The 27418-nt window shown below is 39.0% G+C and overlaps 1 protein-coding gene across 3 annotated transcripts in view; it reads right to left on the reverse strand.

Annotated features, from left to right (window-relative positions):
- The window catches only part of LOC144973372 (uncharacterized), a 90672-nt gene that overhangs the window by 37775 nt on the left and 25479 nt on the right, over positions 1-27418 (reverse strand). For all 3 annotated transcript variants that reach the window (XM_078915712.1, XM_078915714.1, XM_078915713.1), the window contains 22 exons: positions 26806-26979; positions 24828-24947; positions 24106-24374; positions 23198-23465; positions 21848-22672; positions 20562-20776; positions 19342-19583; positions 17768-18053; positions 16841-17102; positions 16022-16239; positions 14481-14766; positions 12847-12948; positions 12185-12360; positions 11864-11939; positions 9882-10151; positions 8905-9108; positions 7583-7794; positions 6880-7105; positions 6188-6343; positions 1835-1978; positions 1293-1454; positions 756-851 (listed from right to left, as the gene is read on the reverse strand). In XM_078915712.1, coding sequence (XP_078771838.1) covers positions 756-851; positions 1293-1454; positions 1835-1978; positions 6188-6343; positions 6880-7105; positions 7583-7794; positions 8905-9108; positions 9882-10151; positions 11864-11939; positions 12185-12360; positions 12847-12948; positions 14481-14766; positions 16022-16239; positions 16841-17102; positions 17768-18053; positions 19342-19583; positions 20562-20776; positions 21848-22672; positions 23198-23465; positions 24106-24374; positions 24828-24947; positions 26806-26979 — 4989 coding nt within the window. The remainder of the gene's footprint in view (positions 1-755; positions 852-1292; positions 1455-1834; positions 1979-6187; positions 6344-6879; positions 7106-7582; positions 7795-8904; positions 9109-9881; positions 10152-11863; positions 11940-12184; positions 12361-12846; positions 12949-14480; positions 14767-16021; positions 16240-16840; positions 17103-17767; positions 18054-19341; positions 19584-20561; positions 20777-21847; positions 22673-23197; positions 23466-24105; positions 24375-24827; positions 24948-26805; positions 26980-27418) is intronic.

Genomic DNA, 27418 nt, shown 5'->3' on the forward strand with positions numbered 1-27418 from the left:
AAGTTTAAGCTTTACTCTTAAAAACCACTGGAGGGATATGAAGACCTGGGGACGTTTTCATGAACGCGGACTTTGAGCCAAGGACTTGAATAAAAAATCAGATTTCATGTGAGCTGACTAAGAATGTCCCACGGACTAAGTTTGGCCAAGTTTTAGTCATTTACTGAGGCAGCACGTTCACAAGCTTAAACTGAGACTAATTACTAGGTTACGTCAAATAATCCTCAATATCTCAAAATGGGAACAGAAACACTCTTCAAATATAACAATACACATTAGCGAGATGATTTACAAGAGAAATAATAATAATTTATCTTCCAAAACTATAACTTGACATTTGACTTTCAAGTCAGGACCAGGACAAAACCAAGTAATCTCATTCCAAGACAAAGACAAAAAGCAGGAAAACAGATATAGGGGGATAGACGACTCAGTAAGTGACCATCCTGCCCAGTATGGTGGGGGGGGGGGGAGAGCAATAAAGAGCTTTACAAAGGGTCCTTGGCCAACAGCAACACTTAACCTGTAGCACACAAGAAAAGGCAAGACACAGGGGAATGGCTCAAATAGATTACAGATTTACAGCAGATGCAAATTCCAAGAGCACAATCAATGCGCATAGTTTGCGATCACCTTAAAGTCTCAACCAGACATAAGCACATGAGCCCACAAAGAGGACTACACTCAAATATTCCAATGAAGCAATTATCCAATATTTTTATTGCAGAAGATCAGAAACTGGTTCTCGTTCTTACCCGTATATCCAGTAGAACAGTTGCAAATGGCTTGATGACCTCTCTTGACACAACTGCCGCCATTTAGACACGGACTTTTCTCACATGGATTATACTCTGGAAATAAATCAGTGAATAAAGAAAAAGTAAAACAATCGTGGAGACAAATTTTATATTCTTTTACTTGTCTATTTGTTTCGTGTTTGATTTTTGTCAATCAGAAAATGTAACTATCAAATTAACAAAATAAGGAGCAGGCACCGGTGTAAGATAAGGAACTGAACAGGTGTGTATGAAAGGTGCCAGACAAAGCAAGAAAGAAAAGAAAATTAAAAAAAGAAAACCATCCCAAAAAATCAGTCGACCTCGACTGGAGATCAAACCTCAGACCTTCTGATTACCGTTGTTCTTTTTTGAAGCTGTTCTATTCATAGTTGTTTATTTATTTTTACAGTCCACAGCTTCTAGCAGCCTAGTATCACTTAGAGAAAAAATAAAGTAAGTAAATGTTTTTGTTTATCTTGTTTTAAAAAATACATATAGACACGGTCTAGATACCTAAGCAAAAACTTAAATCGTCTGCCCCATCCTTTTCTGTGACGAATCCATCAGGACACGGCAGACAGTGCTTCATACCATAGCCAGGGTTGTAAGTGTTTTGTGGACATTGGTAACAAGGTGATTTTCCAATCAAACTGTATGTCCCTGGGCTACAGACATCTGGCAAAATAAAAGTAAAAACTGTAATTAGAACACCCTTTATGTAGTCTCTAATAGGAATAAACGAGACAAGCTAAAAATGCATTAACGACCGCTTGTGAATATTATTATTGGCTTAAACAATTTAAATCGAAGGTCAAGGTAAGCAGCCATTTATCGAAAAATTAATTACTTCTGACCTTCACCTTTTAAAATCATTTTTCTATAATCTGCACCGAACGGAAGTTGTATTGAATAATGAATTCCGACCTTCACCTTTTAAAATAAATTTCTATGCTCAGCACAGAATGAACTTGTATGTAGTTGGGTGACCTATTTGTTGAATAGAAATCACACCATGCGCAACAATGTGAAATGTTCATGCTAATTTTTGAACATACCTTGACAAAATCGGTCAGAAGAGGAATTCCTGTCAGCACAGCTGTTACACCACGTGACACCTCTGGCATGTTGGTATGTCCCCACAGGACAAGGCAGGCAAGGGTCAAGGCCATCGGGGGAGTAGTTATTCACTTGACATAATGCTAAATTGAATAGTTGAAGATAATAATAATAATATTGAAGATAACTTTAAGACTTTGGACATAATTAACCAGTAAAGTTTTGATCAATCAAAACATGGAATTTGTGACACACCTACTCACGTGGTCGGACAAATATAGCTGTTTGTTTACAACATCAACATCTCAATGATTTACAAACAATAACATGACTGAAATCGACCTCTCTGCGATCATTATTATTGTTTTTATACCGCTAAATGGATGACTAGTTATCACACGATTTTCTCGATCATATTATAAACGTTTAAGTTAACACCTGGTTCGATCAAGCGGTAGAGCAGTGGGTATTTTACTTAGACACATACTATTTATAGTAAAACTTGTGTAGTTTGCTATGTTTACCCATCATTGCCATTATTTACATAATGACGATTGTCCGAGAGGCGTGGTTATCTAAGTGTCTATTGGCCCATAGCCTTTTTAACATATTGCCTGACATGACACGTCTACACAATCGAGGTGAGGTACGTCATAATCCAAGTGGGCAAATGGGGATTCCGATTGCTTAGTTGGTATAGCACTCGCTTCACATGTAAAAGTACGGAGATCAATCCCAGGTGACATCGAAATCTTTTTCTGACCCCCCCCCCCCCCCCCAACACACACACACCTCCTGTCCACCCAGCAGTCATTGGGCAGCTAAAAATAATAACCGACATTTCAAATTCTTAATCAGATTGACTTCATTTGGATTCCTTAGCAACGATTTAAACATAATACCGTTTTGAGACGCTTGGTCACATATGTTAGTAACATTTACCCAAACCTGTCTACTTGAAACTTTAAAAATTCGTACTTTTTTCGGGAGATAAATATTGTAGTGCTCAGAGAAGGATGAAAAACACTTCGAAATCCGTAAAATTATGTAATCTGGCATCAAATTTAATTTTCAATAAGGTTTTAATGACTTAGAAAAAAGATGGCATTTATATAGAGCATGTTCAAAATTATGTAATGCTCAAAGCGCTTGTGATGTCCTAGGGACAGAGTGGGTCCACACTCACATTGCATACAACTTCACACTAGACTCGCACTTTTCGAGGTTGTACCGTGAAAATAAGAAATGTGGAAATGCAAGCAGAGTGGACCACAGACTACTAGGAGTTGTTTTATCTATGGAGTGGACCCACATCCCGTCTGTCATTTATACGTTCAAGATGGCGTCAGGCGTGGTTGCTCTCTCGTGTTTTCGATTGATGATGCTTTATTGGCTGAAGCGGAGAAAAGCGTACACACACACACACACACACAGAGAGAGAGAGAGAGAGAGAGAGAGAGAGAGAGAGAGAGAGAGAGAGAGAGAGAGAGAGAGAGTACCTTCTTCTCCAACTTCAAGACCGACTTCGGCCCATTGTTTTTGAATAAATGAATACATATTCCGTTCGAATATTGATTGTTTGCTTTGTTATTTAAAGTAGATGCTTTTCCACAGCTGCAATCAAACGTTCATCATCTATGTTGACAATTCTTCTTCTTCTTCTAGGTTCCATGCCTGGTCCAGGCTTCGGATACTGCATGAATTATCTCTCTCCATTCCTCCCTGTCTCTTGCCTTTTCAAACAGCTCCTGGATTGTTAGGCTGCTGAAGCCCTTCAGTTGGTCTATGAGTGTTTTTCTTTGTCTCCCCCGGGCGCGTTTACCAGGTATTTTTCCACAACTTGCCAGGTATTCATTCTTATCTTTCCTTACTATGTGTCCGAAAAAGGATAGTTGTCGATCCACTATTAAGGGCATTAGTTTCCTTTGTTGGTATGTTTGTTTTAGCACTTCTTCGTTCGTTTTGTGTGCAGTATACGATATTCTCTGCATCCTTCTCAAGCACCACATTTCAAAAGCTTCAATGTTCTTTTGTGTTTCTGCATTTGTAGTCCAGCTTTCGCATCCGTATAACAAGATTGGCCACACGTAGCACTTCAAGACTCGGAATCTAATCCCGAACGACATCTGTTTGTTTTTCAAAATGTTTCCCAGGTCCATGAAGGCCTGTTTGGCTTGAGTTATTCTTGCTCGTATGTCTCGGTTACATCTTCCATCTGTTGTCACTATTGAACCTAGGTATTTAAAACTTTCTACGTTGGTAAGTTGCTCGCCGTGAATCGTTATATTGCAGGTGTTGTTGTTTTCGGGGTTTTTCTGTATTACCATGCATTCCGTTTTGGTGATATTCACTTCCATTCCCTTGGCTTCACTATCTACTACCACTTTGTCAACAATCTTTTGAAGTTGGATTTCTGATGTTGCAATGAGTACCGTATCGTCTGCGTATCTTATATTATTTATGTTGTGACCTCCCACTTTTATTCCCTCCATATTATTTATGCCCCTCATGATTGTTTCTTGGTATAGATTAAACAGATCTGGTGAGGCAACACACCCTTGACGGACTCCTTTCTTAATAGGAATGGAATTTCCTGTAGAGTTTCCGATTTTGATAGATGCCTGCTGGGTGTAGTATAATGTTTGCATGAGTCTGAGGTCTTTCTCATCAGCGCCAATGGAGTGCAGTTGTTTTAGTATTTCTTCGTGGCGTACTCTATCAAAAGCTTTTTTGTAGTCGACAAAACAGAGGTATAGTGGGGTCTGAACCTGTATAGCTCTTTCACTTAAAACACGGAGGAGGTATATTGCGTTCCTTGTCCCTCTGTCAGGTTGGAATCCATATTGTTCTTCTGCGATTTCGGGGTTAATCTTATTCCTTAGCCTGTTGATAATTATACGCAACAGTATTTTGTTGATGTGGCTTATTAAACTTATAGTTCTAAAATTTTCGCATCTGACTGCACCTGCTTTCTTTGGTATTGCTATGAAAATAGAGTTACAGAGATCTTCTGGAATTTTCCCAGTATTGTATATATTGTTGAATAATATGTGAAGTTCATCAATTGCTAGATCTCCTAGGCTTTTTAATACCTCTACAGATATTTCATCAGGGCCTGTTGCTTTACCATCCCTCATTCGTTCCATGGCATGTTCAATTTCACTTTTGGTGATGTTTGGTCCGCTTAATGGTTCTTTGAATTTCAGTGGTGGTTCATTTCTATTTGGATCATTGTACAGTTCGCCTATGTATTCTACCCTCGGTTTTCTATATGTTGTTCTTCAAATAGCAGTTCCCCTTGTTTGTTTGGATACAACTTCCTGCTGCTTTGCTTTTCCTTTTCCCTGATAGTTCTTTTATTCTTTGGTGAGCTTGTTGGGGGTTGGGTTTGTATTCTCTTTCGATTTCGCAGCATTTCCAGTCTAGATAGTTCTCGTGTGCCTCGATGCATTTGGATTTAATGTGGTTGTTCAATGTTTGGTATTCTGCAGACCCTCTGTTGCATTTTCGTCTTTCTTCAAATAGGTTTAGAATTTCATTTGTCATCCATTCCTTTTTGCTGTTTATTTGAGCTTTTGGTAAATGCTTTTCTGCAGTTGCTTTGACACACTTTTGGAATATATCAAATTGTTTTTCACATTTTTCATTATCAGGTTCACTTTGGCTTTGTATCATGAGTGCATTTTCAAATTCTTCTCTCATTTTTGTTTGTATGCCATTGTCTTTGCATAACCTGTAATCCCTCTTTATTCTACCAGCTGTTCTCTGAATAGCTTTAAACTTTATCCTTATTGTACAAACAACTGGGACATGGTCACTGTCTACATCGGCGCCTGGGTAGGTTTTGCAATTTAATATGCCATTTCTGAATCTTGATGATACTGCTATAAAGTCTATCTGGTTCCTTGCTCTGTCCCCTGGTGATTGCCATGTCCAGGTTCTTCTGTCTTGTTGACAATTAGAAAATTAAAAAAAATACACACGTGGCCCCTTGTTTCAAGAGGTCACCCTCCCCCCCCCCTCCCCCCACGGATGGAATGTGAAAGAAATTTTATTGCTGCAGTCAGTAGACCTAAAACGAATTTCACAGTCCGTCCGGCAGTTTGAGATGAGGATCAAGGTAAGCCGTGAATTTTGTGGGTGCACCTGTTCCCGTATGGTTCATCCGTTGAGGAAGCAATGTGAACAAGAGAGAATGTAGTGTGAAGTTTTAAGAAACGTGGGCCCACTCTGTCTTGGCCCTTATTAACGTTTTGTATGGCTATTATACACACCTTTAGTTTCTAATTCAAGCACTATAATAATAACCTAATTAAATAAAAGCAAAACAAGTTTAATAAGAACACGATTACCATAACAGTCCTCTTCACGTGTCGATCCTATAGAGCGTGTAGTGTATCCTGACACACATGCGTGACAATAGGTTTCTCCTGACACACTCTGGTAGCTTCCAACTGGACACTCATGACATTTAGAGGCTGACCAAAATGTCCCTGCTGGGCACTCAACTTGAAGGATAATAATAATAATAATAATAATAATAATAATAATAATAATAATAATAATAATAATAATAATAATAATAATAATATAATAATAATAATAATAATAATAATAATAGTCGCACGTGATGAGGATCAATATGTGCAAAGAAGAAGAGGCATGATCTATATTACATTTCCATGTGCTCGAGGTCATTGGTCACATTGCAAAGTGTGCTCAAGATGACCTACACAGTGAAAAGTGTTCACAGTTTGAGAAATATCCAAAGATACAAATTGTCATTTTGCTCAGCATGACTCGTGTGTGTGTTTACAACTTTCATAAACAAAGCAGCGTGTTTAGATACATTGAGAAATGTCCAATCGTTGTCCAGCAACAAATCAAGTGATCGATGACTGGGTTGGACGAAAACATGAATATAGATCGCTCCCTTTGTGAAAATGTCTGCAATAAAAGGATGCCAATTTTCTGACCTCTTATAATATTATAAGCATGCGTTGATTGATGTGTCATGCAGACAAAAATAATATAACACACTTACCACACATAGAATTCACCAAAATCCATCCCGTAACACACGTAATATTTTTTCTTGGACGGTCGAAAACTGGGGCAATATCCTTCCCTAAACACTGACGTCTCAGGCTTGCATTGATCCACTCGCCTACCTCTGGGATGCTCTGGGTTCCACACAACACGGCGATAGGTGATTGGGAGGGTGGGCCATCGTGTGTTGTGTGTAACAGCACGCTGATTGTGCTTGATATCTATCGAGTTTTCAAAAAAAATTACAACACACGGTAGGAGCATGATTTAATATTGTTGTTGTGTTTAGCTGATTGCTCTCAGTATGATGAAGGGGGAGCAGGCATTAATAACCACAGTATTAAACTATACATATATATTTAAATTGAGCTTTTATATAGAGCAATATTCACTAAACGTGCCAAAGGGCTTTCCAAGCGGTCCCTGTCCATAGCAATAACAATAGCAATAACAGTGGGGCTGTATGGTAATTGACCATGCGATGATTGAACGGCCATTCATTTTTACGAAACCCGCCGAAACCTACCGAAATCCACTGAAACCCGCCAAAACACGCCGAAACCCCACGAAACCCGATAAACAAAGTTATGGGAAGTAGGCAGCAGTGGGGAGTGAACCTGGGACTGTGGGAGGAAAACAGAAAAGACCTTTTTTGAAATAAGTCCATAAATAATACATAAGCCATATCATTGACTCACCATTTTGGACGCTGGGTACTGGTAAAGCACATCACGAATATCCACGGTAAAATTCAACACCTCCATGGCTGACGCTCCACACAGAGGATGGAATATTGTTTCAATGGAACTCTTCACACTAAGTCCAGCACTTTTGACACACTCTACAATGGCGATGTCTCTGTAGCTGATGTTGAACGTGTAAGACATCTCAAAATCTGGAAGATGAGCGTCTGGCAAAACAAAACAAAAACATCTCGTAAAAAAAAATGAGCTTTTATATAGCGCAATATCCACTGAACGTGCTCAAAGCGCTTTACAAGGGGTCCCTGGTCAACAGCAACACTTAACATGTAGGACGAGACATGACGCCTGTTAGGCGATATTACAATTTTTCGGACAGAAACAACGCTGTTAACGGCCAGGTACTCATTTTACACCTGAGCATGTTGAGAGAATGTGAGTACAGAGTCTTTTACAAGGACTCAACTCTGCGTCAAGCGGGGCTCGAACCCATGACCTTCTGATCCGAAAGGAAGTGTCATACCACAAGACCACATAGCCGCACAAAATAACACATCTCGTACACGGAAACCAAACATGTGTGACTGTTACGGGTGTTTATCAGAGAGGTTCAAGTCAACCGCTTTGTCCTAAGACAGCAGACAAATGCGGTCCGTAACATAGAATAGAAGTAGAAGGACCCTCAGAGTGGAGTCTCCGGGCTCACATCCTTAGATTATGATGAGCCAAGATGGAGAAATGAAGAGAAAGCTATAGTGACAAAGTGAGTCGGCTTGATGGTACAACTTCCATACGAGTGCACCAAGTAGGATAGAAGAAGACAGACGAACAGGATATTAAGCTAAACAAAAGGAATCACGAAACGTTTAAAACAATTAAACATTTATTACGAACGATACATACTATAACAGTGACTCCAGAATTTAACATTAGCATTTATATGGCCCAATATCCATTAAGCGTGACCAAAGCGCTTTACAAGGAGTTCCTAGCCAACACAACACTTAACATGTAGGAGGACGACTGTTAAGCGATATTACAATTTTCTTTTCAGAGACATCGCTGTTAGCGACCAGGTGCTCATTTTACACCTGAGTACGGCGAGAGAATGTGAGCAAAGAGCCTTTTCCTTTTTCACCACTCACGGTAGCACGTCTGACCGGTAATCAGAAGGTCTGAGGTTCGATCCCCAGTTGAGGTCGACTCATTTTTTGGGATGTTTTTTTTTTATCTTGTAATTTTAATTTCTTACTTTGTCTAGCACCTTTCATACACACTTGTTCAGTTCTTTATATAGTTAAGACAAACTATTTTCTTACCATAACAATCAGGCACTCTGTCACTTGGTATCCATTGGACATTGTTGTTGGCACAGATGTATTGCAAAGGTGGGGACACAGCAAATGATTTACCAGTCTCACAGGTCACAGCACATGACACACCTCCTGGGTCACCCCCAATCTCAACGCATTTCTTGTGGCCGCTCACAGGTGTGGCCAAATTGGACACACAGCAATTGTCATCTGGAATTATTTCAAACGATATTTGTTTTGAAAATGTGAACACCCCCCCCCCCCCCCCCCCCCCCCCCCGCAAAAAAAAAATCAATTAAATAAATTGAATAAATAAGTAAATAAATAAATAAATAAATAAATAAATAAATAAATAAATTCTCTTTATACATCGCATAGAGAAATTTTTCTCTGGGTCTATTCCCAGAGATGACTGGAATAACCCAGGCGTCAGCCGCAGTGCAGCGCCGCAAATTGAGCTAGGGCGAGGTGACTTGCTCAAGGCCACACAGCGCAGCGGCGGATGATCGAACTCAGTACCTTCTGGGTACGAAGGAAAGACAGCTGAGCCACGTTGCGCCCTAAAAGGTGATAAAGCAGGGAGCAGGCACTGGTGTGAGATAAACATTTGAAAAGGTGTGTATCAAACAGTGTCAGACAAAGCATCATCATCTTATCTTGTCGCTCCAACATCGAACCCACTCCACAGCATCTGTGGAGCAGACTCTTAGGTGATGGTCAGTGCAGCTGGGCGCATCCTCGCATTCTCTAAGGATGCGCTCCATCGTCTGCTCTGGGCGTCCACGTGTACACAAGCTAGTTTCTATATTGTCTGGAATTGCTTGTTTGACACACCTTTTCAGATGAATATCTGTAACTTTGTTATCTCCATTTTTCATACTGACGTCTTTAATTTACCCAATTATACATTATTTTATTATTTATTATCATTTATCTATTTCTTTTATGAAGCTGTTATTGCCACATCTTAGTTTTTTACCCACCTACAAAACGCGCAAAGAATTTACATGTTGCCGTGTTTAAACTTCCATCCCAAGCAGTAGCTGTGACAACACTAATATTGGGTCCCGTAGCCTTCCCAGTGACGTCACTCCTGACGTCATAGGTTACAGTAACCGATCCACTATTGTCCCAAACTTGAGCAGCTCCGAGTAGAAGATGTTTGATAGGGGTGTCGTTTTGGGGAATGGAGGTTGATGGAACAGGAATCGTCAGTGTCTCAGTTGGACAGGTGATGACTGGTGGGATATGATCTGTCGACGAGATGGTGAATTGTATTCCAATGAACTATAACACATTTAATTTGCAAAAGAATATTGTTTGTTTTTAAGGGTTTAAGGAGGTTGCAACACATTTAGGTCATTTCAGCGCTAGACACAAAGGATGAAAATGTGCGGCTATGTGGTCTGATGATATGACACGCTTTCGGATAGGAAGGTCTTGGGTTTTGAGCCTCGCTCGACGCATAGTTGAGTCCTTGGAAAAGGCTCTTTACTCACATCCCCTCACCGTACTAAGGTATAAAATGGGTACATGGCCGTTAACGACGCTGTCTCTGTCGGAAAAAAAGATGTTATATCGCCTAAAAGGTGTCATGTCTCGTTCTACATGTTATGTGTTGCTGTTGGTCAAGGAACCTTTATAAAGCGACTTGAGCACGATTAGTTGATATTCCGCTTTTTAAAAGTTAAATGGGATAGACAAAACATTAAAATTGACAATTAAAAGCATACGAGAAAAGGTAAGACAAAGGAGAATGGTTCGAATATGGAACAGATGTAGATTGCAAAAGCAAAGTATCTGCGTACTTAGTTTGAGATCACCTTAAAGTTTCATCCAGAGACAAACATAGAACCCACAAAGAGAGGTCTGATCCGCCAAAAATTAAACAAAACAGGCAGACCTGCCTAGTCCTCGTATTTCTACGAATTTTTGGCTCCAGCTACAGAACTGGATTTTCCTCTTTGACTCAATAAATCTTATTGAAAAGGAAAGTTTAGTTCCTCAGAACCTATATTCAGAACTTGAGATGATTTTTGGTCATGGTGAGGGCAATTTATCTATTTCTAAATCTATTTAAAGTGGATTTTTTTTCCTTTTTTCCCTTGGAAATTACGAATTTTTGAAATTTCAAGTAGGCAGCTCTGAAACACGGTGCTCAAAGCTCGTATGTAGACTTCAACGATTTGATCCGCCGATCGTGAAAATCGAGACTTCAGAGGTTTGTTCCGCTGACCATCGACGTGTCAGACACAACAAGGAGAAAAAGAAAATTATCAAATTCAACCCACAAAAAATTATTTTCTTTTACTTTAAACAAAATCAAAACAGGATAAATTGCACATTTGAAAATCTGTTTAAGAGTATCTCACCATTATCTAGGGGTTACCGATAGGTCAGTTGGTAGAGCACTCACTTCGCATACAAAGAGAATGAGTTCGATCCTGGGTGAAGTTCAGAATTTTTTTCTTCCGATTCTCCCTTCCATCAAGCACTGATTGGGAGGCTGGGTCAGTGAGCACTGGCGGAAAGCAATTTGCAATAGACTGGCATTCTATTAAAAAGGTGGTAAGTAATTGCTATTGTCCACGCTACTGATACCGGGATAAATTTCGACTCCATGGGCCTAGAGAATGTGTCTAGTACAACTTATCAGTATTTATTTGTTTATGGTTTTAAGGGTTTTACGGCGCTTGTAACACATTAAGGTCATATCAGCGCCAGAAAAAGGAAGAAAATGGGATAGTAAAAAGTTCTAGAATTACAATTAAAGCACCCAAGAAAAACTAAGACAAAGGGAATTAGTTATTCTATATAAAAGCTCCATTAAATAAAAAATGACCTGAATATAGCTAAAAGTTTTTAAATGACACAATTTACCCAAAACCATTGTGGAATGTTCATGCATTATCTCTTTCAAGCGAAAGTAACCCCATGAAATAAACAAGACTTTAATGGTTTTTACCTAGCACAACGACAGTCATGTTACACACTGCTGTGTTCCCTGTGGAGTCCGAGGCACTGATGACAATACTCATATTCTGTGGAGGAAAATATTGTTGGCGTAAAAGTTGGTATATTTAGAATAAATTATGTTATTGAGAAAGGCCAGGCGAAAACAGAATAAAATCATTGCAAGGTCAAAAAGCTGGGATGAGGTGGGGTGAAGTGAGGTGAGGCGAGTTTTGGTGACATGACGTGAGGTGACGAGGTGAGGTGAGGTGAAGTTTTACACAAAAGTTCACAGTTAATCATCTCTTATTATAATTTTTTTTTAAATCTTCACCTTAGAGAATTTGTAAGGCATGGCAAAGTCTGAGGGTTCATAGGCCAATCTGACAGCTTGCAATGAGTTGTCAATAGCAGTGGGCAGTGGAATGGTCAGATACTTGGGACCCATATGACCCAGCACGATGGTCACTTCTCTCTCTGGACAGTTGTGGATTATTGGAGCCATCACATCTGGTCACATGGACAAATTTGGGTATTTATGAGTTAGTGCATTTAATTAACGATATGGCAAACACCGCTTCCCCCCCCCCCCCCCTTTTTTTTTTCTCTCCCCCTCTCTCTCTCCCCCTCTCTCTCTCTCTCTCTCTCTCTCTCTCTCCTCTCTCTCTCTCTCTCTCTCTCTCTCTCTCTCTCTCTCTCTCTCTCTCTCTCTCTCTCTCTCTCTCTCTCTCTCTCTCTCTCTCTTTATTTTTGATTTATATGCATTACATATCAAATGTTGTATGTTGTTTCCTAATAATGATGAATAAAACAGTAAGTGAATTCAAAACATATCTCATTCGTCCTTAAGTGTTTCATTCATCGTGATTTGATGATAAATGTAAAACCCGAAACGTCCACAGTATCTGTCTTTGTCTAATAAATTGAAGCTTACAATTCAACACTTATCGTTATTTTTCCCCCTCCGAGCTTCAAGCAGTAACATATCCATCTTACCATGACATGATGGTGGGTTCCTATTCCAACTTGGTGTCGTTATAACATCCGTGAGATCCGCCTCGTGCTTTGATGATCGTGTATAGCGCTTACTCTTGATCCCTGGAGTTACAAAGAAATGAAAATTAATACTTAAAGTTGAATTAGTCCTCGATATATTTGAAGAATGTTTTTTTTCAAAACTCCCTCACTCCTTTTTTCCCATTTTGAGATATTGAGGATTAATTCCCCTACAATTTCTCATTCGGCCTAGTATTTTATCATATTTAAGCTTCAAATCCACACAAATCTAGGATTTGTTGGTGCCATTTGATACTAATAATAAAATTTACGTTTAAATCTATCTCATAGATGGAAAATCTCAAAAAGTAGAAAAATCGACTTAATGAGTTTTGGAAAACCAGCCTTAACTTGAATTGAACAAATTCTATCATAAGCAAAAAATGACTCACGCCCGAAGCATTGGTATTATGCGAGGTATACATATAAGCAGGTCTAAGACCCAAACTTATTTATGGGCTTTTTGAAAAACATTAATGTTGTTGGAATGGAACATCTTTTTTTAAAATTGTTTTGAGAGCGTGTATTTCCAAAACGACAACGAGTCCATAACGATTTGGGTTATCAGACCTGAAAATAAGTACACGTCGGTATTATGTCGGTGAAAAAGTCAGTTGAGCTGAAAATTCAATTATAAGCACCAAGGTCGTCCAACCATAATACCGTTTTAAATTGGTAACAAATTATATGTTTGCCACGTTAAAGGCCCCAAAGTCTTACATAGATCCACACCAAAACAATTGTTATTGTCGTTTGTTGTTATCAAAGGTTTCAAAGCGCTAGCGACACAATCAAAGGAGTCATTTCATCGCCAATAAAAATATAGAGAATGGGATGCTGAAGAAAGACTAGAGTTATTAAAAGCACACGAAAATAAGTAAGTCAAAGGTTGATGTAGGAAACAAAGCTGTAGTTCCAAGAGCATACAATTCATGTACTTAGTTTGAGATCACCTATAAAGTCTCATCAAGACACCAGCACAGGATTCCACCTGGATGAATTCACTCAAATATTGACAAGATATGTTCAAAATATAAACAAATGTAACTATCAATATATAACAGAAAGATAATTTACAACGAAAAATAATATCACCCCCAAAAACTAACACTATACATTGACTGTTTACCTCTCAGTCAAAGGCTCCGGCAAGGGCCAGGACAAAATCAATAATTCTATTCCAAGAAAAAAGATTTTTTAAAACTCAGGAAACACATAGAGGGCAGATAAAACATAGAATAAGACCTATTGCTTACCACCATGCGAAGCCCAAACACCCTACCCAGAATTTATATGTTTGCCACGCCCGTGGCTCCCAAAGTCTTACACGAATTCCGATCCAAATAATAATAAAATAATAAATATCAATAGCTTACTCAATTACTACTAACTTTTCCGAACCAGCGACCACCGGAGCTCTATCCCTTCGCCGGTCTTGTTCCATGACGTAGACGTTAGCCGTCTTTTGAAGTTGTTCTATGTGACTATACAGTGTGTTACAGATGCTTCGATTAGGTAAATTATACCAATAGCCGAAACAACTGAGTTCTATTAAACTGTCCGTGTCACCTTACCTTTAGTATGAAAGTCTGGAAAATTGACATTGGGTGAGTCACACCTCCCAGTGTGTGAGTTGTAGACAGAACCGTGTCGGCATTCCCATTGTGTGTAGGTCAATCTTGGATGTGTAGTCATTGTAAACAACCCAGATTGACACAGTTGGTTTACCCTATCAATCATGGTGGTTTTCGGACCAGCCAACATCGTCTCGAGACGTCTGTGAATATCGGCCATACAAGCCCTGGCGTCTGTCTTGATGTCTTTTAGGCTCGTGATGGAAATGACTAATTCTATTGACATCTGAAAATACAGCAGCACGGCAAATGTTATTATTTTCCTCAATAGTAACATTATATAGAGGAAACGAAGTTGACGTCACTAAGATATTTGTAATTGTTTTTACACAGCCATTTACTGAATAGTGCTCACTAAATTCTATCAATCGGACTACAAACGTTCAGATACACATAGTTTTCTGTGCTGGTACGTTATATCCGGCTGACGGATATTGTGAGTCTTTACCTAAACGCATAGTATCCATATGAAGCTTACTTTAAAGTTTATGATTGTGTTTAATTGAAACAGAAAAACAATTGCATGCTTCTTTCGAACTTTAACCATAATTAATACTATAGTTCAATCGACGGCTTAAATGTGTCACTCATTCAAGAATGACATGGTTTTGATTCAGTGCATTTTAATTTGAAAAATGAATGTTTTCTGACCCCGTTCAAGTAACATACTAATACAAAATAACGTCCGTGTAAACAAAATATAGTCATGGCTTATTGCTAGGTTCCTTTGTGAAAGTTATATGCTTTAGCAACCTTCATAAAACGTGCCCTTAATCAATTTGAGCGCAGATCATAAACCACGATGATGACTCATGATCGTGAATTTATTGTTTTTTTTTCTAACGCATACTTACACCACAAAAAATGATGCACAAAATGTAATAAAATATACAAAGAATGATTAGGAACATCTATATGGAGCATTGTCATGAATTAATATGCCTAATGCGTTTAAAAATGGTTTATTTGGCAAAGAAGCAATTTTTATATATCGCTGGTTAGAGGTACGTAAACTCTTAAACAATATGTACACCACTTTTTATAGCCAGAGTTTGGCGAATCCATTCGGTCACTAACCATGTCCAAGATTGCTTGCATTTGTAACAAGACCAGACACCTTGACGCTTGCGTCCCTGACGTCACAACTCCGGTGATTAGTAATGATACATTAATTGATAGTGGCTAAGCTTTAGAACAATATCCACTAAAAGTGCTCAACGGGCTTTACAGCAACAATTAACAAACAGGGGTCAACAACTGTTGGGCAATATAACAGTTTTTCTCCGAGAGAGACAACTCAGATACTCATTCTACACTTGATTATGGAAGAGAGAATGTGACGGAAGAGCCTTTCCCAAGGACTTAACTATGCGTCACTCAGAGCAGGACTCGAACCCTGGACCTTCCGGTCGAAAGGCGAGCGTCATACCACAAGATGACATAGTCGCATAGTAACAAATTATATACATTTACAATCTTACTTTGGAGTTTGTAACTTCAAACTTTCCATCTCTCGGGATGAGAACCACGCCTGTGGTTCCATTACAAATGTGTTTGTAGTGAATCCTTTGCCGGATTTCCATCTGCAGACTACGGACCATCTGGACGGCCGTCTGATGGGCAGAACTCTGGCATGTGGCGTCACTCATTGGGCCTTCGACATTGAGATGCCAGCCAGTTGAATACATTGCAAGTTGTTCTGTCAAGAAAGGATAATCATATACGGAGCGCTTTAAATAAGACTGAAGAATATTGAATTGGTTAAAAAACAAAAAAACAAAAAACAAACAAAAAACTGAAAAAAAACAACAAAAAACAACAAACAAATCAATACTAAAGGAAAGGATAAGAAATTAAATGTACGATGACATTTTCAAAAAAAAAGTAATTTTAATTAACAGGTTGTTGAATGGAACCCTCATTCTCCTTCACACACACAAACACACACACACACGCAAACTAACACACACACACACACACACACACACACACAGGTTAAAAAAAACAACACCATATAAACTAATATACCTCAATTGTCTTTTGGTTTATTAATTCAGCTTTATTCAAACTTTTGATTTCATCAAAAGTCTAACGAAAAAAATAATTAGAATAAATAAAAATAAAACGTAAAAATAAAATGCAGAGCCATGCCTGGAAGATTCTAGAGTTTTGTAAACGTGAAATCTCATCTCAAAACCTTCAGCAGATATAGATAGTATGCGCTTGCCTGGCTAAGAAGCTCACAACATTGCCATTTTTATTATTGTTACAATTCGAACGTGTTACTTGCACCCACTCACCATGAATGCACTTGAAATTCTCTGGCTCGTAATAAAACTCAGTTGGGCAATAATAAATAAAATGTAAATTGGCCCTAATGCCATGGGGCATGAGACGGATGGGTGGGCATGTGGGCAGGTAACTCTTGCCAAGGGTAACCGTGCTCAGTAGCTGAGATGGCTCTCGGAAGTGCAAGGACAGGAACCTGGAACATTTGGTCATGGAGGCAAGGTCGATGCTGGACTTCAATGGAACGAGGTCAATACTGGCTTTTGCTATAATCTATGGAGTAAAAAAACCCAACAAATTATTCGATCTACCCATTTAATTGTTAATTTGTAACTAATTATTATTTTAAACTTCACTTTTAAAAACTAAAAATAAAGTCATTCCTAATTTTGGTTTTTATAAGACAATAGAACGACATTACAATATACCAGTTAAGCATATCTCATTTTTGTCTGCCTTCGCTTATATTTTTTAAAAGTATTCTAAATAAGTAATAGAAAAAAATAGCTCTGATCCAATATGTAGAATCTCAGTAACACATACAAACAATAATGAATTTGGAATACGTACTGGATTTGTGCTTATGTAAAGCATAATTTAATTCTAATCCAATTTGTAGAATAATCATAATGCACACAAATATTCATCATCATCATTGCCTTTTTCACCCTGGTCAGGGTATAGGCCACAGACAAACAGTTTCCATCCTTCTCTATCCTGAGATAACTTTTTTTAAAATCTCGTTCTATGTCTTATCTCTTCTCTGTATATCAGCTTCTTTCATAAATTCTAATAATAACGATTTAGAAATCTGTCGTGTTTATTGGCGTGGTCTCTATGTATAGTTTATATGTATTATTACTTTTAAAAATTTCATTTACACATTGGTTAATATCGGTACTCCAAAGTTCTTCTTCAGAAAAAAAGTAAATACTCACCCTTTTCCCAGTGAGCAAAACGGAAACATTCTTGGACGGTTCCAGATAAAGATTCGCACACTGAAAGAATCTGTTCTGTAAATACGGCTCCAGTTTCGTCAAAGCAACAGAAATACCTGCCTCATATTCCTGGTCACACAGAGACCGGGTTGGGCTCTGATTCCCGATGACGTTGAACACGCCATTAAAATTCACCTTGAGGCGTGGAATAGATTTCACAAAGTCCACCCGTTGCTTTCCCTCATGTTCAACAAAACTGTTTTGGTTGACTGGCGTGGGGCTGCATCTGAGAAATTATCAAAGAGACAAATTAGAAAACAGGCGCACTGGAATAAGAAAAAAAAAAGATCTGGAAATATGTTTATGAAACAGTGCCAGAAAAAGCAAGAGAGAAATATACACGTATTTTTTAAAATCCTCAAAAAATCAGCCTGCCTCGACTGACATATCTTTTTGTAAAAAATTAGAGCATCTTTCAAGGTTTGATATTTTAGGTTGTATCAAATGTAAAACAACATTTTTGTAAATTTTATTTTTGGGATAAACGAGGTTATTCATTTTTTAAATCTATTTTTATGAACATAATTTGTTGCTGCATGTTATTTATAACGAAACTACTGCTAGATGAGTCATCGTTAAATTTACGAAATGGAGGTGCACTTATTTACACAAGCCTGATAACATAACTTGCTCTATGTTCTCATTCAATTATTTCATTTTATGACATTGAACACACTAACGCGGTGTGCGCGCGTGTGTGTGTGTGTGTGTGTGTGTGTGTGTGTGTGTTAACCAAACCTCACTTTTACCAAAAAAAAAAACCCAATAAAAATTGAGGATGTACAGCAGTATTTCAAATTGATACCTCACATATCATTTTTTTAAATCGGTCATAGGGGATATGGCACACTGGATAATGGGCATGATCTATATGCCCTTTCCATGTGCTCGAGGTCATTGGTCACATTGCAAAGCATGCTCAAAATGACCCACATAGTGAAAAGTGTTCACAGCTTTAGAAATATCTAACATCACGATTGGTCATTTCGTTCAGCTTGACACATGGGTATGTTTACAACTTTCATAAACAAAGCAGCGTGTTAACATTTCTGAAGAAATATCCAATTGTTCGACAGCAACAAATCATGTGATCGATAACCTGGTTGGACGAAAACATGAATATAGATCGCTCCCATTGGCGACTACTTCACTTACTGATATGTATCCCCCTCATTCCCCTTAAACGCCCATAGGGTGTGTTCAACATTAAAATCTGAGGTAACCGACCCTCACACTGGATAACTGACACAACGTTTGATGGATGTAAGATGTATCCTTTAGTACACGCCAATCTTCTTGTATGTTTAACCCTAAACTCTGACGTAAAACACTCTTACACTGAAAAACTAACACGAGTAACTATAAATGCCTCACTGAACTTACTCAAGTTTCGATGGTTGTAAAATGTACCCCTTCCCACACGCCCATCGGATGTGTTCAACATTAGCCTCTGACGTAACCCACTCTTACACTGGACACAATTGACACGTGAATAAATGCCTGACGGAACTTACTCAAGTTTCGATGGTTGTAAACTGTATCCCTTCCTACACGCCCATCCGGTGTGTTCAACATGAAACTGGGAAGTGGTGTAGCTGACGATAGCACAATTCACTCGTAAAACCAGTGGTAGGAAGAGAGACAAAACCTTTGGGAGCTGGACTTTGATGAAGGATTCAAACTCGTTACCACATGCTTCAACAGTTGATCTGGGAGATGAGCTACGTGTTATAGCAAACTTGATATACACCCTTGCCTGGGGAGAAGATATTATTCAAATGACTACAAAGGAGATATTATGATGTCTCAATTTTACTGAATGTTGATGCTTGTTTTGTTTTTGATTGTTTTCTAAGGGCTTTACAGCCCATGCAACACATTAATGTCATATCAGCGCTAGTAAAAAAGAAGCAAATGGGATAGTAACTATTTTTAGAATTACAATTAAATTACCCAACAAAGGTAAGACAAAGGGGAATTAGTTCAGATAGGAAACAGGTTTAGATTCCAAGAGCACACTATCAGTGTACTTAGTTTGAGATTACCTAAAGGTCTCACCCTGACATAAGCACAGGTCCCTTCAAAGAGGAACATGCTCAAATGTTCATAATACATAATATATATGTTTTGACAAAAAAAATATTACAGTGCATAACAGAGAGATGATTTACAAGACAAAAACATATCATCTCCCAAAACTATAACTATACATTCGACTGTTTCCCTCCCAGCCAGGGAATCCGGCCACGACCAGAACTAAACCAAGTAATCTCATTCCAAGACAAAGGCAGAAAGCATTTTGGAAAACAGATATAAAGGGACAGAAGGCACAGTATAGGGCCACTATGGGAGGTCAGGAACCCCACCCAGAAAGTTGCTGCTTAGCCAAATTGCCTTAAAATAAATATTTTAAAAAACGCAGGAGTACCAATAGCTCAGTTGGTAGAGCACTTGCTTCACACGCAAAGCGACTGGATTCGATCCCTGTTGAAGTCGAGCCAACAGTGATTGTATGGCTAGTTCTTTTAGATCTCGCGGAAAGTACTTTGCAATAGACTGCTGTCCTATACAAAACGTTATAGAAAACAGGTTAAACTCCGTCACCATGGGTCTAATGGCTATGAAGGATGGGCCTAGTGGCTCTGACTGATGGACCCGTTGGCTCTGAAGGAATACTACAACAACGGACGTGACATCAAACTATTGAATCCTACTGCAAAGAAAATACACTCACAGCTGATCCTTTGAAGCGAATATTTCCCGCCACCAACTCCAGATTAGCGTCGTGTGCATCTTGACACATGTCCTGCCTCATGTGTTGTCCAAACTGTTGGAGAATCTCATTGACCTTGGCATTGACTATCATGTGCACAGCGTCGACACAATTGATGTTGTAAAATGAACCGGTCAATTTGTCTCTTGCTTCGATGGTGTAGAATGGTGAAGACACTAAGAAACAGGGACATGTGTTTATAACACGTGTCAATTCATGGCTACTTTATTTGATGTTTGTTTTAGTTTTAAGGGTTTTACGGTGATTGCGACGCAAAAAGGTAATTTCAGCGCCAGTAAAAAGGTAAAAAATGAGACAGTAAAAAAGTTATAGATTTACAATTAAAAGAACACTAGAAAAGTAAGACAAAGTGAAATGGCACACGTAGATTCCAAGAGCATTCTATCATTGTGTATGGTTTGAGATCACATGAAAGTCTCATCCTGACACAAGCACAGGTCCACACTAAGTGGAACACACTCAAATGTTTACAAATCATATGTTCAAAAAATACAGAGAGAGGATTTACAAGGCAAAATATCATATACAAAACTATAACTTTACATTCGACTGTTTCCCTCATAGCCAAGTCTCCGGTCAGGGTCAGGACGAAATAAAGTAATCTCTTTCCAAGACAAAGACAGAAAGAAACTGTAAAACAGATATAAGGGGATATCACAATAAGTCCCTCCCTGCCCACTTTGGGAGGTCGGGAAATATATTGACCAGTTGATTTATTTGAATAATCACAAGAAACAGTATGAAAAGTACATTGATTGAGTTTTTGATATGACGTAACTCCAACGTGATACTCAGCTTCTAGAAACTGTGGACACTAAGAAGATACCAACAGAAATGAATAAAATCGCTTCATAAAAAAGATTTTAAAATTTCCAAATACCGAACGTTTCCTACTCAAAGCGGCTGTGTGGTCTTCTGGTATGACACTCGGTTTCGGATCGGAAAGCCCTGAGATCGAGCCTCGCTCGTCGCATAGTTGAGTCCTTGGAAAATGTTTTAAACTCACATTTAAATGACCCTCGTCTTGGTAAAAAAAACCTCACCCCTGAGATTTAGTTTAAGGAATACTATGCGAAGTTCTATATTATATCATTTAAAATTGTTGCCAAGAAAAGAGTAATTAAAAGCAATCGATTTTTAAGGACGAGTTTTCTGACCAAACGTTCACATTTTCCAGAGTAAGACAATCTCTGAAAAAGAATGACAAAATATTGAAAAGAGCTTACAGTTGGTAGAGGGTGCCGTGGGAGCATGGACCAACTTTGTGTCTTGTTTTTCCAGCATCTGGTTTTCCTGACACCCCTCATCATTGTTGGATGATGATGATGCTGCTGCTGCTGATGATGATGATGATGATGATGATGATGATGATGATGATGATGATGTAGTCACTTTCAACCCCACAGAATGTTCCATTTGTGTCTGGATTCTAGACACATTGCTGCATTTACTCGCCCTGGGTGTTTCTTTCCAAATCATTTGGGCAACATCTTTCCTGACTCCAGACCTGGTAGGAAATCTGCCAATGTTGTCATCGACGGCAAAATATTGTCTCTCTTTCTTGGAATCCAAATCAAACGGGTTTATATCCGACAGACTGGATTGGGTACTTATAAATTCTGGGTTTCCAAGGCCGTTGAAATCGGAGGACAGAATCATACCATGAAATCGATTCCGTGATATATTCGTGGTAGGTTTAACGGAAGTGAATGGTATACCACGTGATTTCATAGACGTCGTCGTTGTTGTTGTGTGATGGGATGTAGGAATACTCGTAGTCGCTTCAGTCTGGCGAGGTATTGATTTGGTGAGATTGATAACGAAAGTATTGTCACGAAAGTAATCGTGATCTGTAATCGGTGACTTGGTAGTAGTATCGGAATGTGACGATATTTCATCGTCATCGAGTACAGGATACTGAAAATGTCCAAGCTCCTCATTCTCGTGTAAGTCAACAATGCTTTTCTCGTGCAATGACTCTTTTCCATAAATGTCATCTTTTGTCATAGATTTGATGACATCATCGACTGTTTTACCAGTGCTTATACAACCTGCAAATGAAGAAAATCAAAAGAATGTATGAAAAACAGTTAGTGGAGCAAGCAATTATGTTGATAACAACAAGGAATTGAGTTAGTAGAAATGTGCCAGAAGACAATAGAAAATAAAAAAAACTTTCGCGGCGATGGAAGCTGGAACCCGCGACCTTACTGGTACGACAACTCGGTCTGGCCGGAGAGAGGGTAGCGCTACTGTCAGAGCTATCCACCACTCCACTAAAGATTTTTATTCTCTATTGTCTTTTGGTGCTTTTCTATTCACTTCATTCCTCGTTATTATAAAACAAATGTATATTTAGTCGTACATGTCAACAACAGACAGAATTGCAACGTTTTCAAGAACGGTTTTATACTATTATCATCTTATTTGTTACTTTTGGAAACCCCGATTTTGATATAGGGTAACAGTTAAAGTATGAGAGAAAAATAGCCATATTTGTATTGCGTGTTTTTAAAAGATACGAAGAATACTTTTATAAAATTTGATGTTCACACAATGCAACAGCCAACATATACCTTCCAAACAAAGCCCTTCTTGGTCGTTACGAAGTTCTAAAATCAGACCATCCCAACACCGCCATGTACCACCATCAAAACGCACTGTATTTGCAGATTGACGCAGCATAATGTTGGAGCAGTTGGAGCTTTCGGATTGCAGCTTGTGAATCCAAAACTTGTCTAGTTCAGGAAGAATTACTTCCGACAGGGATTTCATTTTTTCGCCACATGTATAGGAAGCCATTGGGTTTGAAGAAGTGATGGATATATTTGTTTGTATCTTCACCTGTAAAGTACATGATTTTAAAAGGAAATAGATGATTAAAAACCCTTTGGGTATAGAGGAACATCTGTTTTTACTATATAGCGACGCTCACTTATTTGCAGGTCTGATAACCCAGAAAAGTTGGTAGCATCTGGGATGATCGAAGGAAAGAGAGCTAGAGGAAGACAAAGAATGACATATCTAAATAACCTAAGAATGGTCAAAAGTGATTTTATAAAACAACACAGATTTCATGCACACCGCAGAGGATCGTGATTCGTGGAGACAGCTGACCGGCAACGTGTTCAAGAGCACAAGCAACGATGGATGATGAACCCAATTCGTTCTGGGCTGATTGTTGTAATGGAAATTAAATATTCTAAAACCTTATCAAATCTGTTTACATTACAACACTGTCATACCAAGCCCAACATTACGTTCAATTATTAGACCTGGAAACAAGTACACGTCGCTATAGCGAATAAGCAAAAAATATGGTTTTATTCATCAAGCAGTAGAGCAGTGTGTATTTTACTTAGACACATACCATGGATAGTGTAGTTTGCTATGTTTACCAATCACTGTCATTGTTTACATTATGACGACTGTCCGAGAGGCGTGGTTATCTAAATGTCTATTTCATAGAATTAATGAGACTTACTTCCTGTCCATCGACGTAATCTAGATCTGTGCCTATCTGAAAAACATTGACGGTCAAGTCCGAACAAAGACCTCGAATCAACTGATAGAGAATGGCTTCAATTCCATTTGGCTTGGATGACCTATTTCCGACGTCAGAAAAACAATGTGTAAAGCTCTTGTTTTCTTTCTCTAATACGACATAAGATGTTTGAAGGGAAAGTTGGTACAGTGGATTGACATCGGAAATCTTCCTGGTGGTCCCAGGTTCACAAACTATCACACTTGGGCCTGGAGAGAAAGAAAAAAAATGATCTATCAAAATAGGAAATTATATTTTATTGTCATATTATCTTCTTGTTCATTATTAAGTTCATAATAACGAACAACAACAAACAACAACAAAAACAACAACAACAACATCATCATTATCATCACCATCACCAGCACAAAAACCATCACCATCACCATCACCAGCATTATCATCATCATCATCATCATCATCATCATCATCATCATCATCATCATCATCATCATCATCATCACCATCATCGTCATCATGGTGATATCGCCTAAAAGCCTTCGTTTCATTGTGAACCCTTTGTAGAGCGTTTTGACCCCGTTTAGTGGATATTTCCCTATATATATAAGCTCAAATTTAAGCTCATGTTTGATTAAGGGACATAAACGCATTTACTCTATTAATACCGTATGATTTCTATTGATTTCCACTCTACTACGCACCGTCCATTTCAAATCCTTGAGCTGGACATCGATACTTGACCGCTGACCACACAGGATATCCAGGGGTTTGGTAGGACATCACTGCATTGGGTGGGTCACCTGGGTGTCTGCATGTCTGAACTGAATAAAGGAAAAAGTGATGAGAATAGTCAGTCCTTCAAAGCCATTAGGACCAGTGGAGCTGGAGTTAACCCCGGTTTCTATAGGGTGGAAAGGACACTAGCAATTGCTTGCTACCATTTGGATAGGATGCTTGTTCATCGCAAAGTACTTTCCGCCAGATCACATAGACCCAGCTCTCCATTCAATGTTGGGTAAACAGGGGAAGAGGGCGCGGGGGGGGGGGGGTAGGTTGTTAGAAATTATTCTCTACTTCATTCGGGATCGATCTCGGTCCTTTTACGTGTGAAGCGATTGCTCGGGTCCCCGACTGATTACCGGTCAGGCTTGCAGCCAAGAGGGACCCGACAGCGCAGTTGGTAGAGCATTCGCTTCACACGCACAAAGGGGCCAAGGTTATTTTTCTTTCTTACTTTGTCTGGCACCGTTTCATACACATCTGCTCAGATCTCTATCTTAAACCGGTACCTGCTCCCTAATTTCACAATTTGGTGTTTCCACTAAGCACCATGGCCCTTAGGAAACGACCTTCAAGATGACACGGGATGAAGTGGCTTTGTGGTCTAATGGTTTAACACTTGACTTCGGATCGGCGCAAAGTTGAGCCCTTGGAAAAGACTTTTTACCCACAGCCTCTCAAGATATTCAGATGTAAAATGAGTATTTGGACCTTAACCTATACCTGAAAAATGGAAATATAGTCTAGCAGGCGTCATATTTCGTCATAATGTTTAAGTGTTACTGTTGACTCGTGACCCTTTGTAAAGTGCTTTGAGCACATTTGGTTAATTTTGCTCTATAGTTATGCTCGAGATATATTTGGGTCTTGTTTTCATTCAATATGGCTGAATAGAAGTGGAAATATGCTAAATTCATGAATCAAACATTGCATAAAATAAATAAATAACTAAATAAATAAATAAATAAATAGCTAAATAAATAAATAAATAAATAAATAAATAAATAAATAAATAAATAAAATTCCTTTTCATCATCTCATAGGGGAAATGTATCTCTATGGTCTATTCCAAGGGAAGACCGGAATAACCCAGGCGTCAGCCGCAGTGCAGGTCCGCAAATTGAGCTATAGGGCGAGGTGACTTGCTCAAGGCCACAAAGCGCAGCAGTGGGTGATCGAACTCGGTACCTTTCGGACACGAAGCAAAGACGGTATCGCTGAGCCAAGCTGCCCCCTTGTGTGTCTTTTCATATGAAGAAACAAGATTAAAAAGGCACATAAATCATTTTCTACTACGACTTGCAACACGTCATTGTAGATTCGCTCAGTTAAAAATCAACTAACAACGACACATGTACATAGTATATGCAGGTCTGATGATCCAACGCAAGTATGTGCTTGCTTAAACATTGTGGTAATGGACAATAATTGGAGTCGGTTTGAATTACAGCAATGAATGATCCCCATAACAAATTTGGGTTATCAGAACTGCATATGTGTATTCGTCGACCAACAACATAATACAACGAAAGTTATCTTTTTTTAAAAATGAGCTTTTATATAGCGCAATATCCACTAAACGTGCTCAAAGCGCTTTACAAGCGGACCCAGACGAACAGCAACAGGTAACATGAAGAACGAGACATGACGCTTGTTAGGCGATAATACATGTTTTTCCGACAGAGACAACGCTTTTATTGTCCTGGTACTCATTTTACACCTGAGTAAGGTAAGAGAAAGTGGGAAAAGAGCCTCGAAACCAGGACCTTCCGATCCGAAAGCGAGTGTCATACCACAAGACCACATAGCAGCATAAAATAATAATATAAAAAAAAAACAAAAAAAAAACCCCAACAAACAAACAAAAAACAAAATACAAATAACACGTCCTTTTCATACCTTCACAAAATGGCGAAGGATTACTCCAAGCTCCGTGGACGGTGCATTCAGCATGTGACCTTCCAACCATTTGGTATCCACACTCACACTGGAACACGGCGATGGCCTTGAACGACACGGAGGACAAGAAGACTTTTCCATGGAGAGGATCGGGCAAAGACGGGCAGGACGTCACTGGAAATTAAATCATAATAGCGTCACTATGCTGGCAGAAAGCCACGGGGCAAACCAAGGAAGTCCTGGTTAGGAAGTGTGGAGTGGAGGCAACGACTGGCAAAAAGATAATCGACTGCTCGGTAATGGCCCTTAAGCGTGAAGAATGGCATTCCATGATATTCAACCTCTGTAGGGAGACGGAACTCCGGTAGGGTAAGGTAATGGCCCTTAAGCGTGAAGAATGGCATTCCATGATATTCAACCTCTGTAGGGAGACGGAACTCCGGTAGGGTAAGGTAATGGCCCTTAAGCGTGAAGAATGGCGTTCCATGACATTCAACCTTCGCAGGGAGACGGAACTCCGCTAAGGTAAGGTAATGGCCCTGAAGCGTGAAGAATGGCGTTCCATGACATTCAACCTCTGCAGGGAGACGGAACTCCGGTAAGGTAAGTGTCA

The sequence above is a fragment of the Berghia stephanieae genome, chromosome 5 (genome assembly GCF_034508935.2).
Source record: "Berghia stephanieae isolate SIO BIC M18660-M18661 chromosome 5, UCSD_Bste_1.3, whole genome shotgun sequence".
NCBI classification, from domain to species: Eukaryota; Metazoa; Mollusca; class Gastropoda; order Nudibranchia; family Aeolidiidae; genus Berghia; species Berghia stephanieae.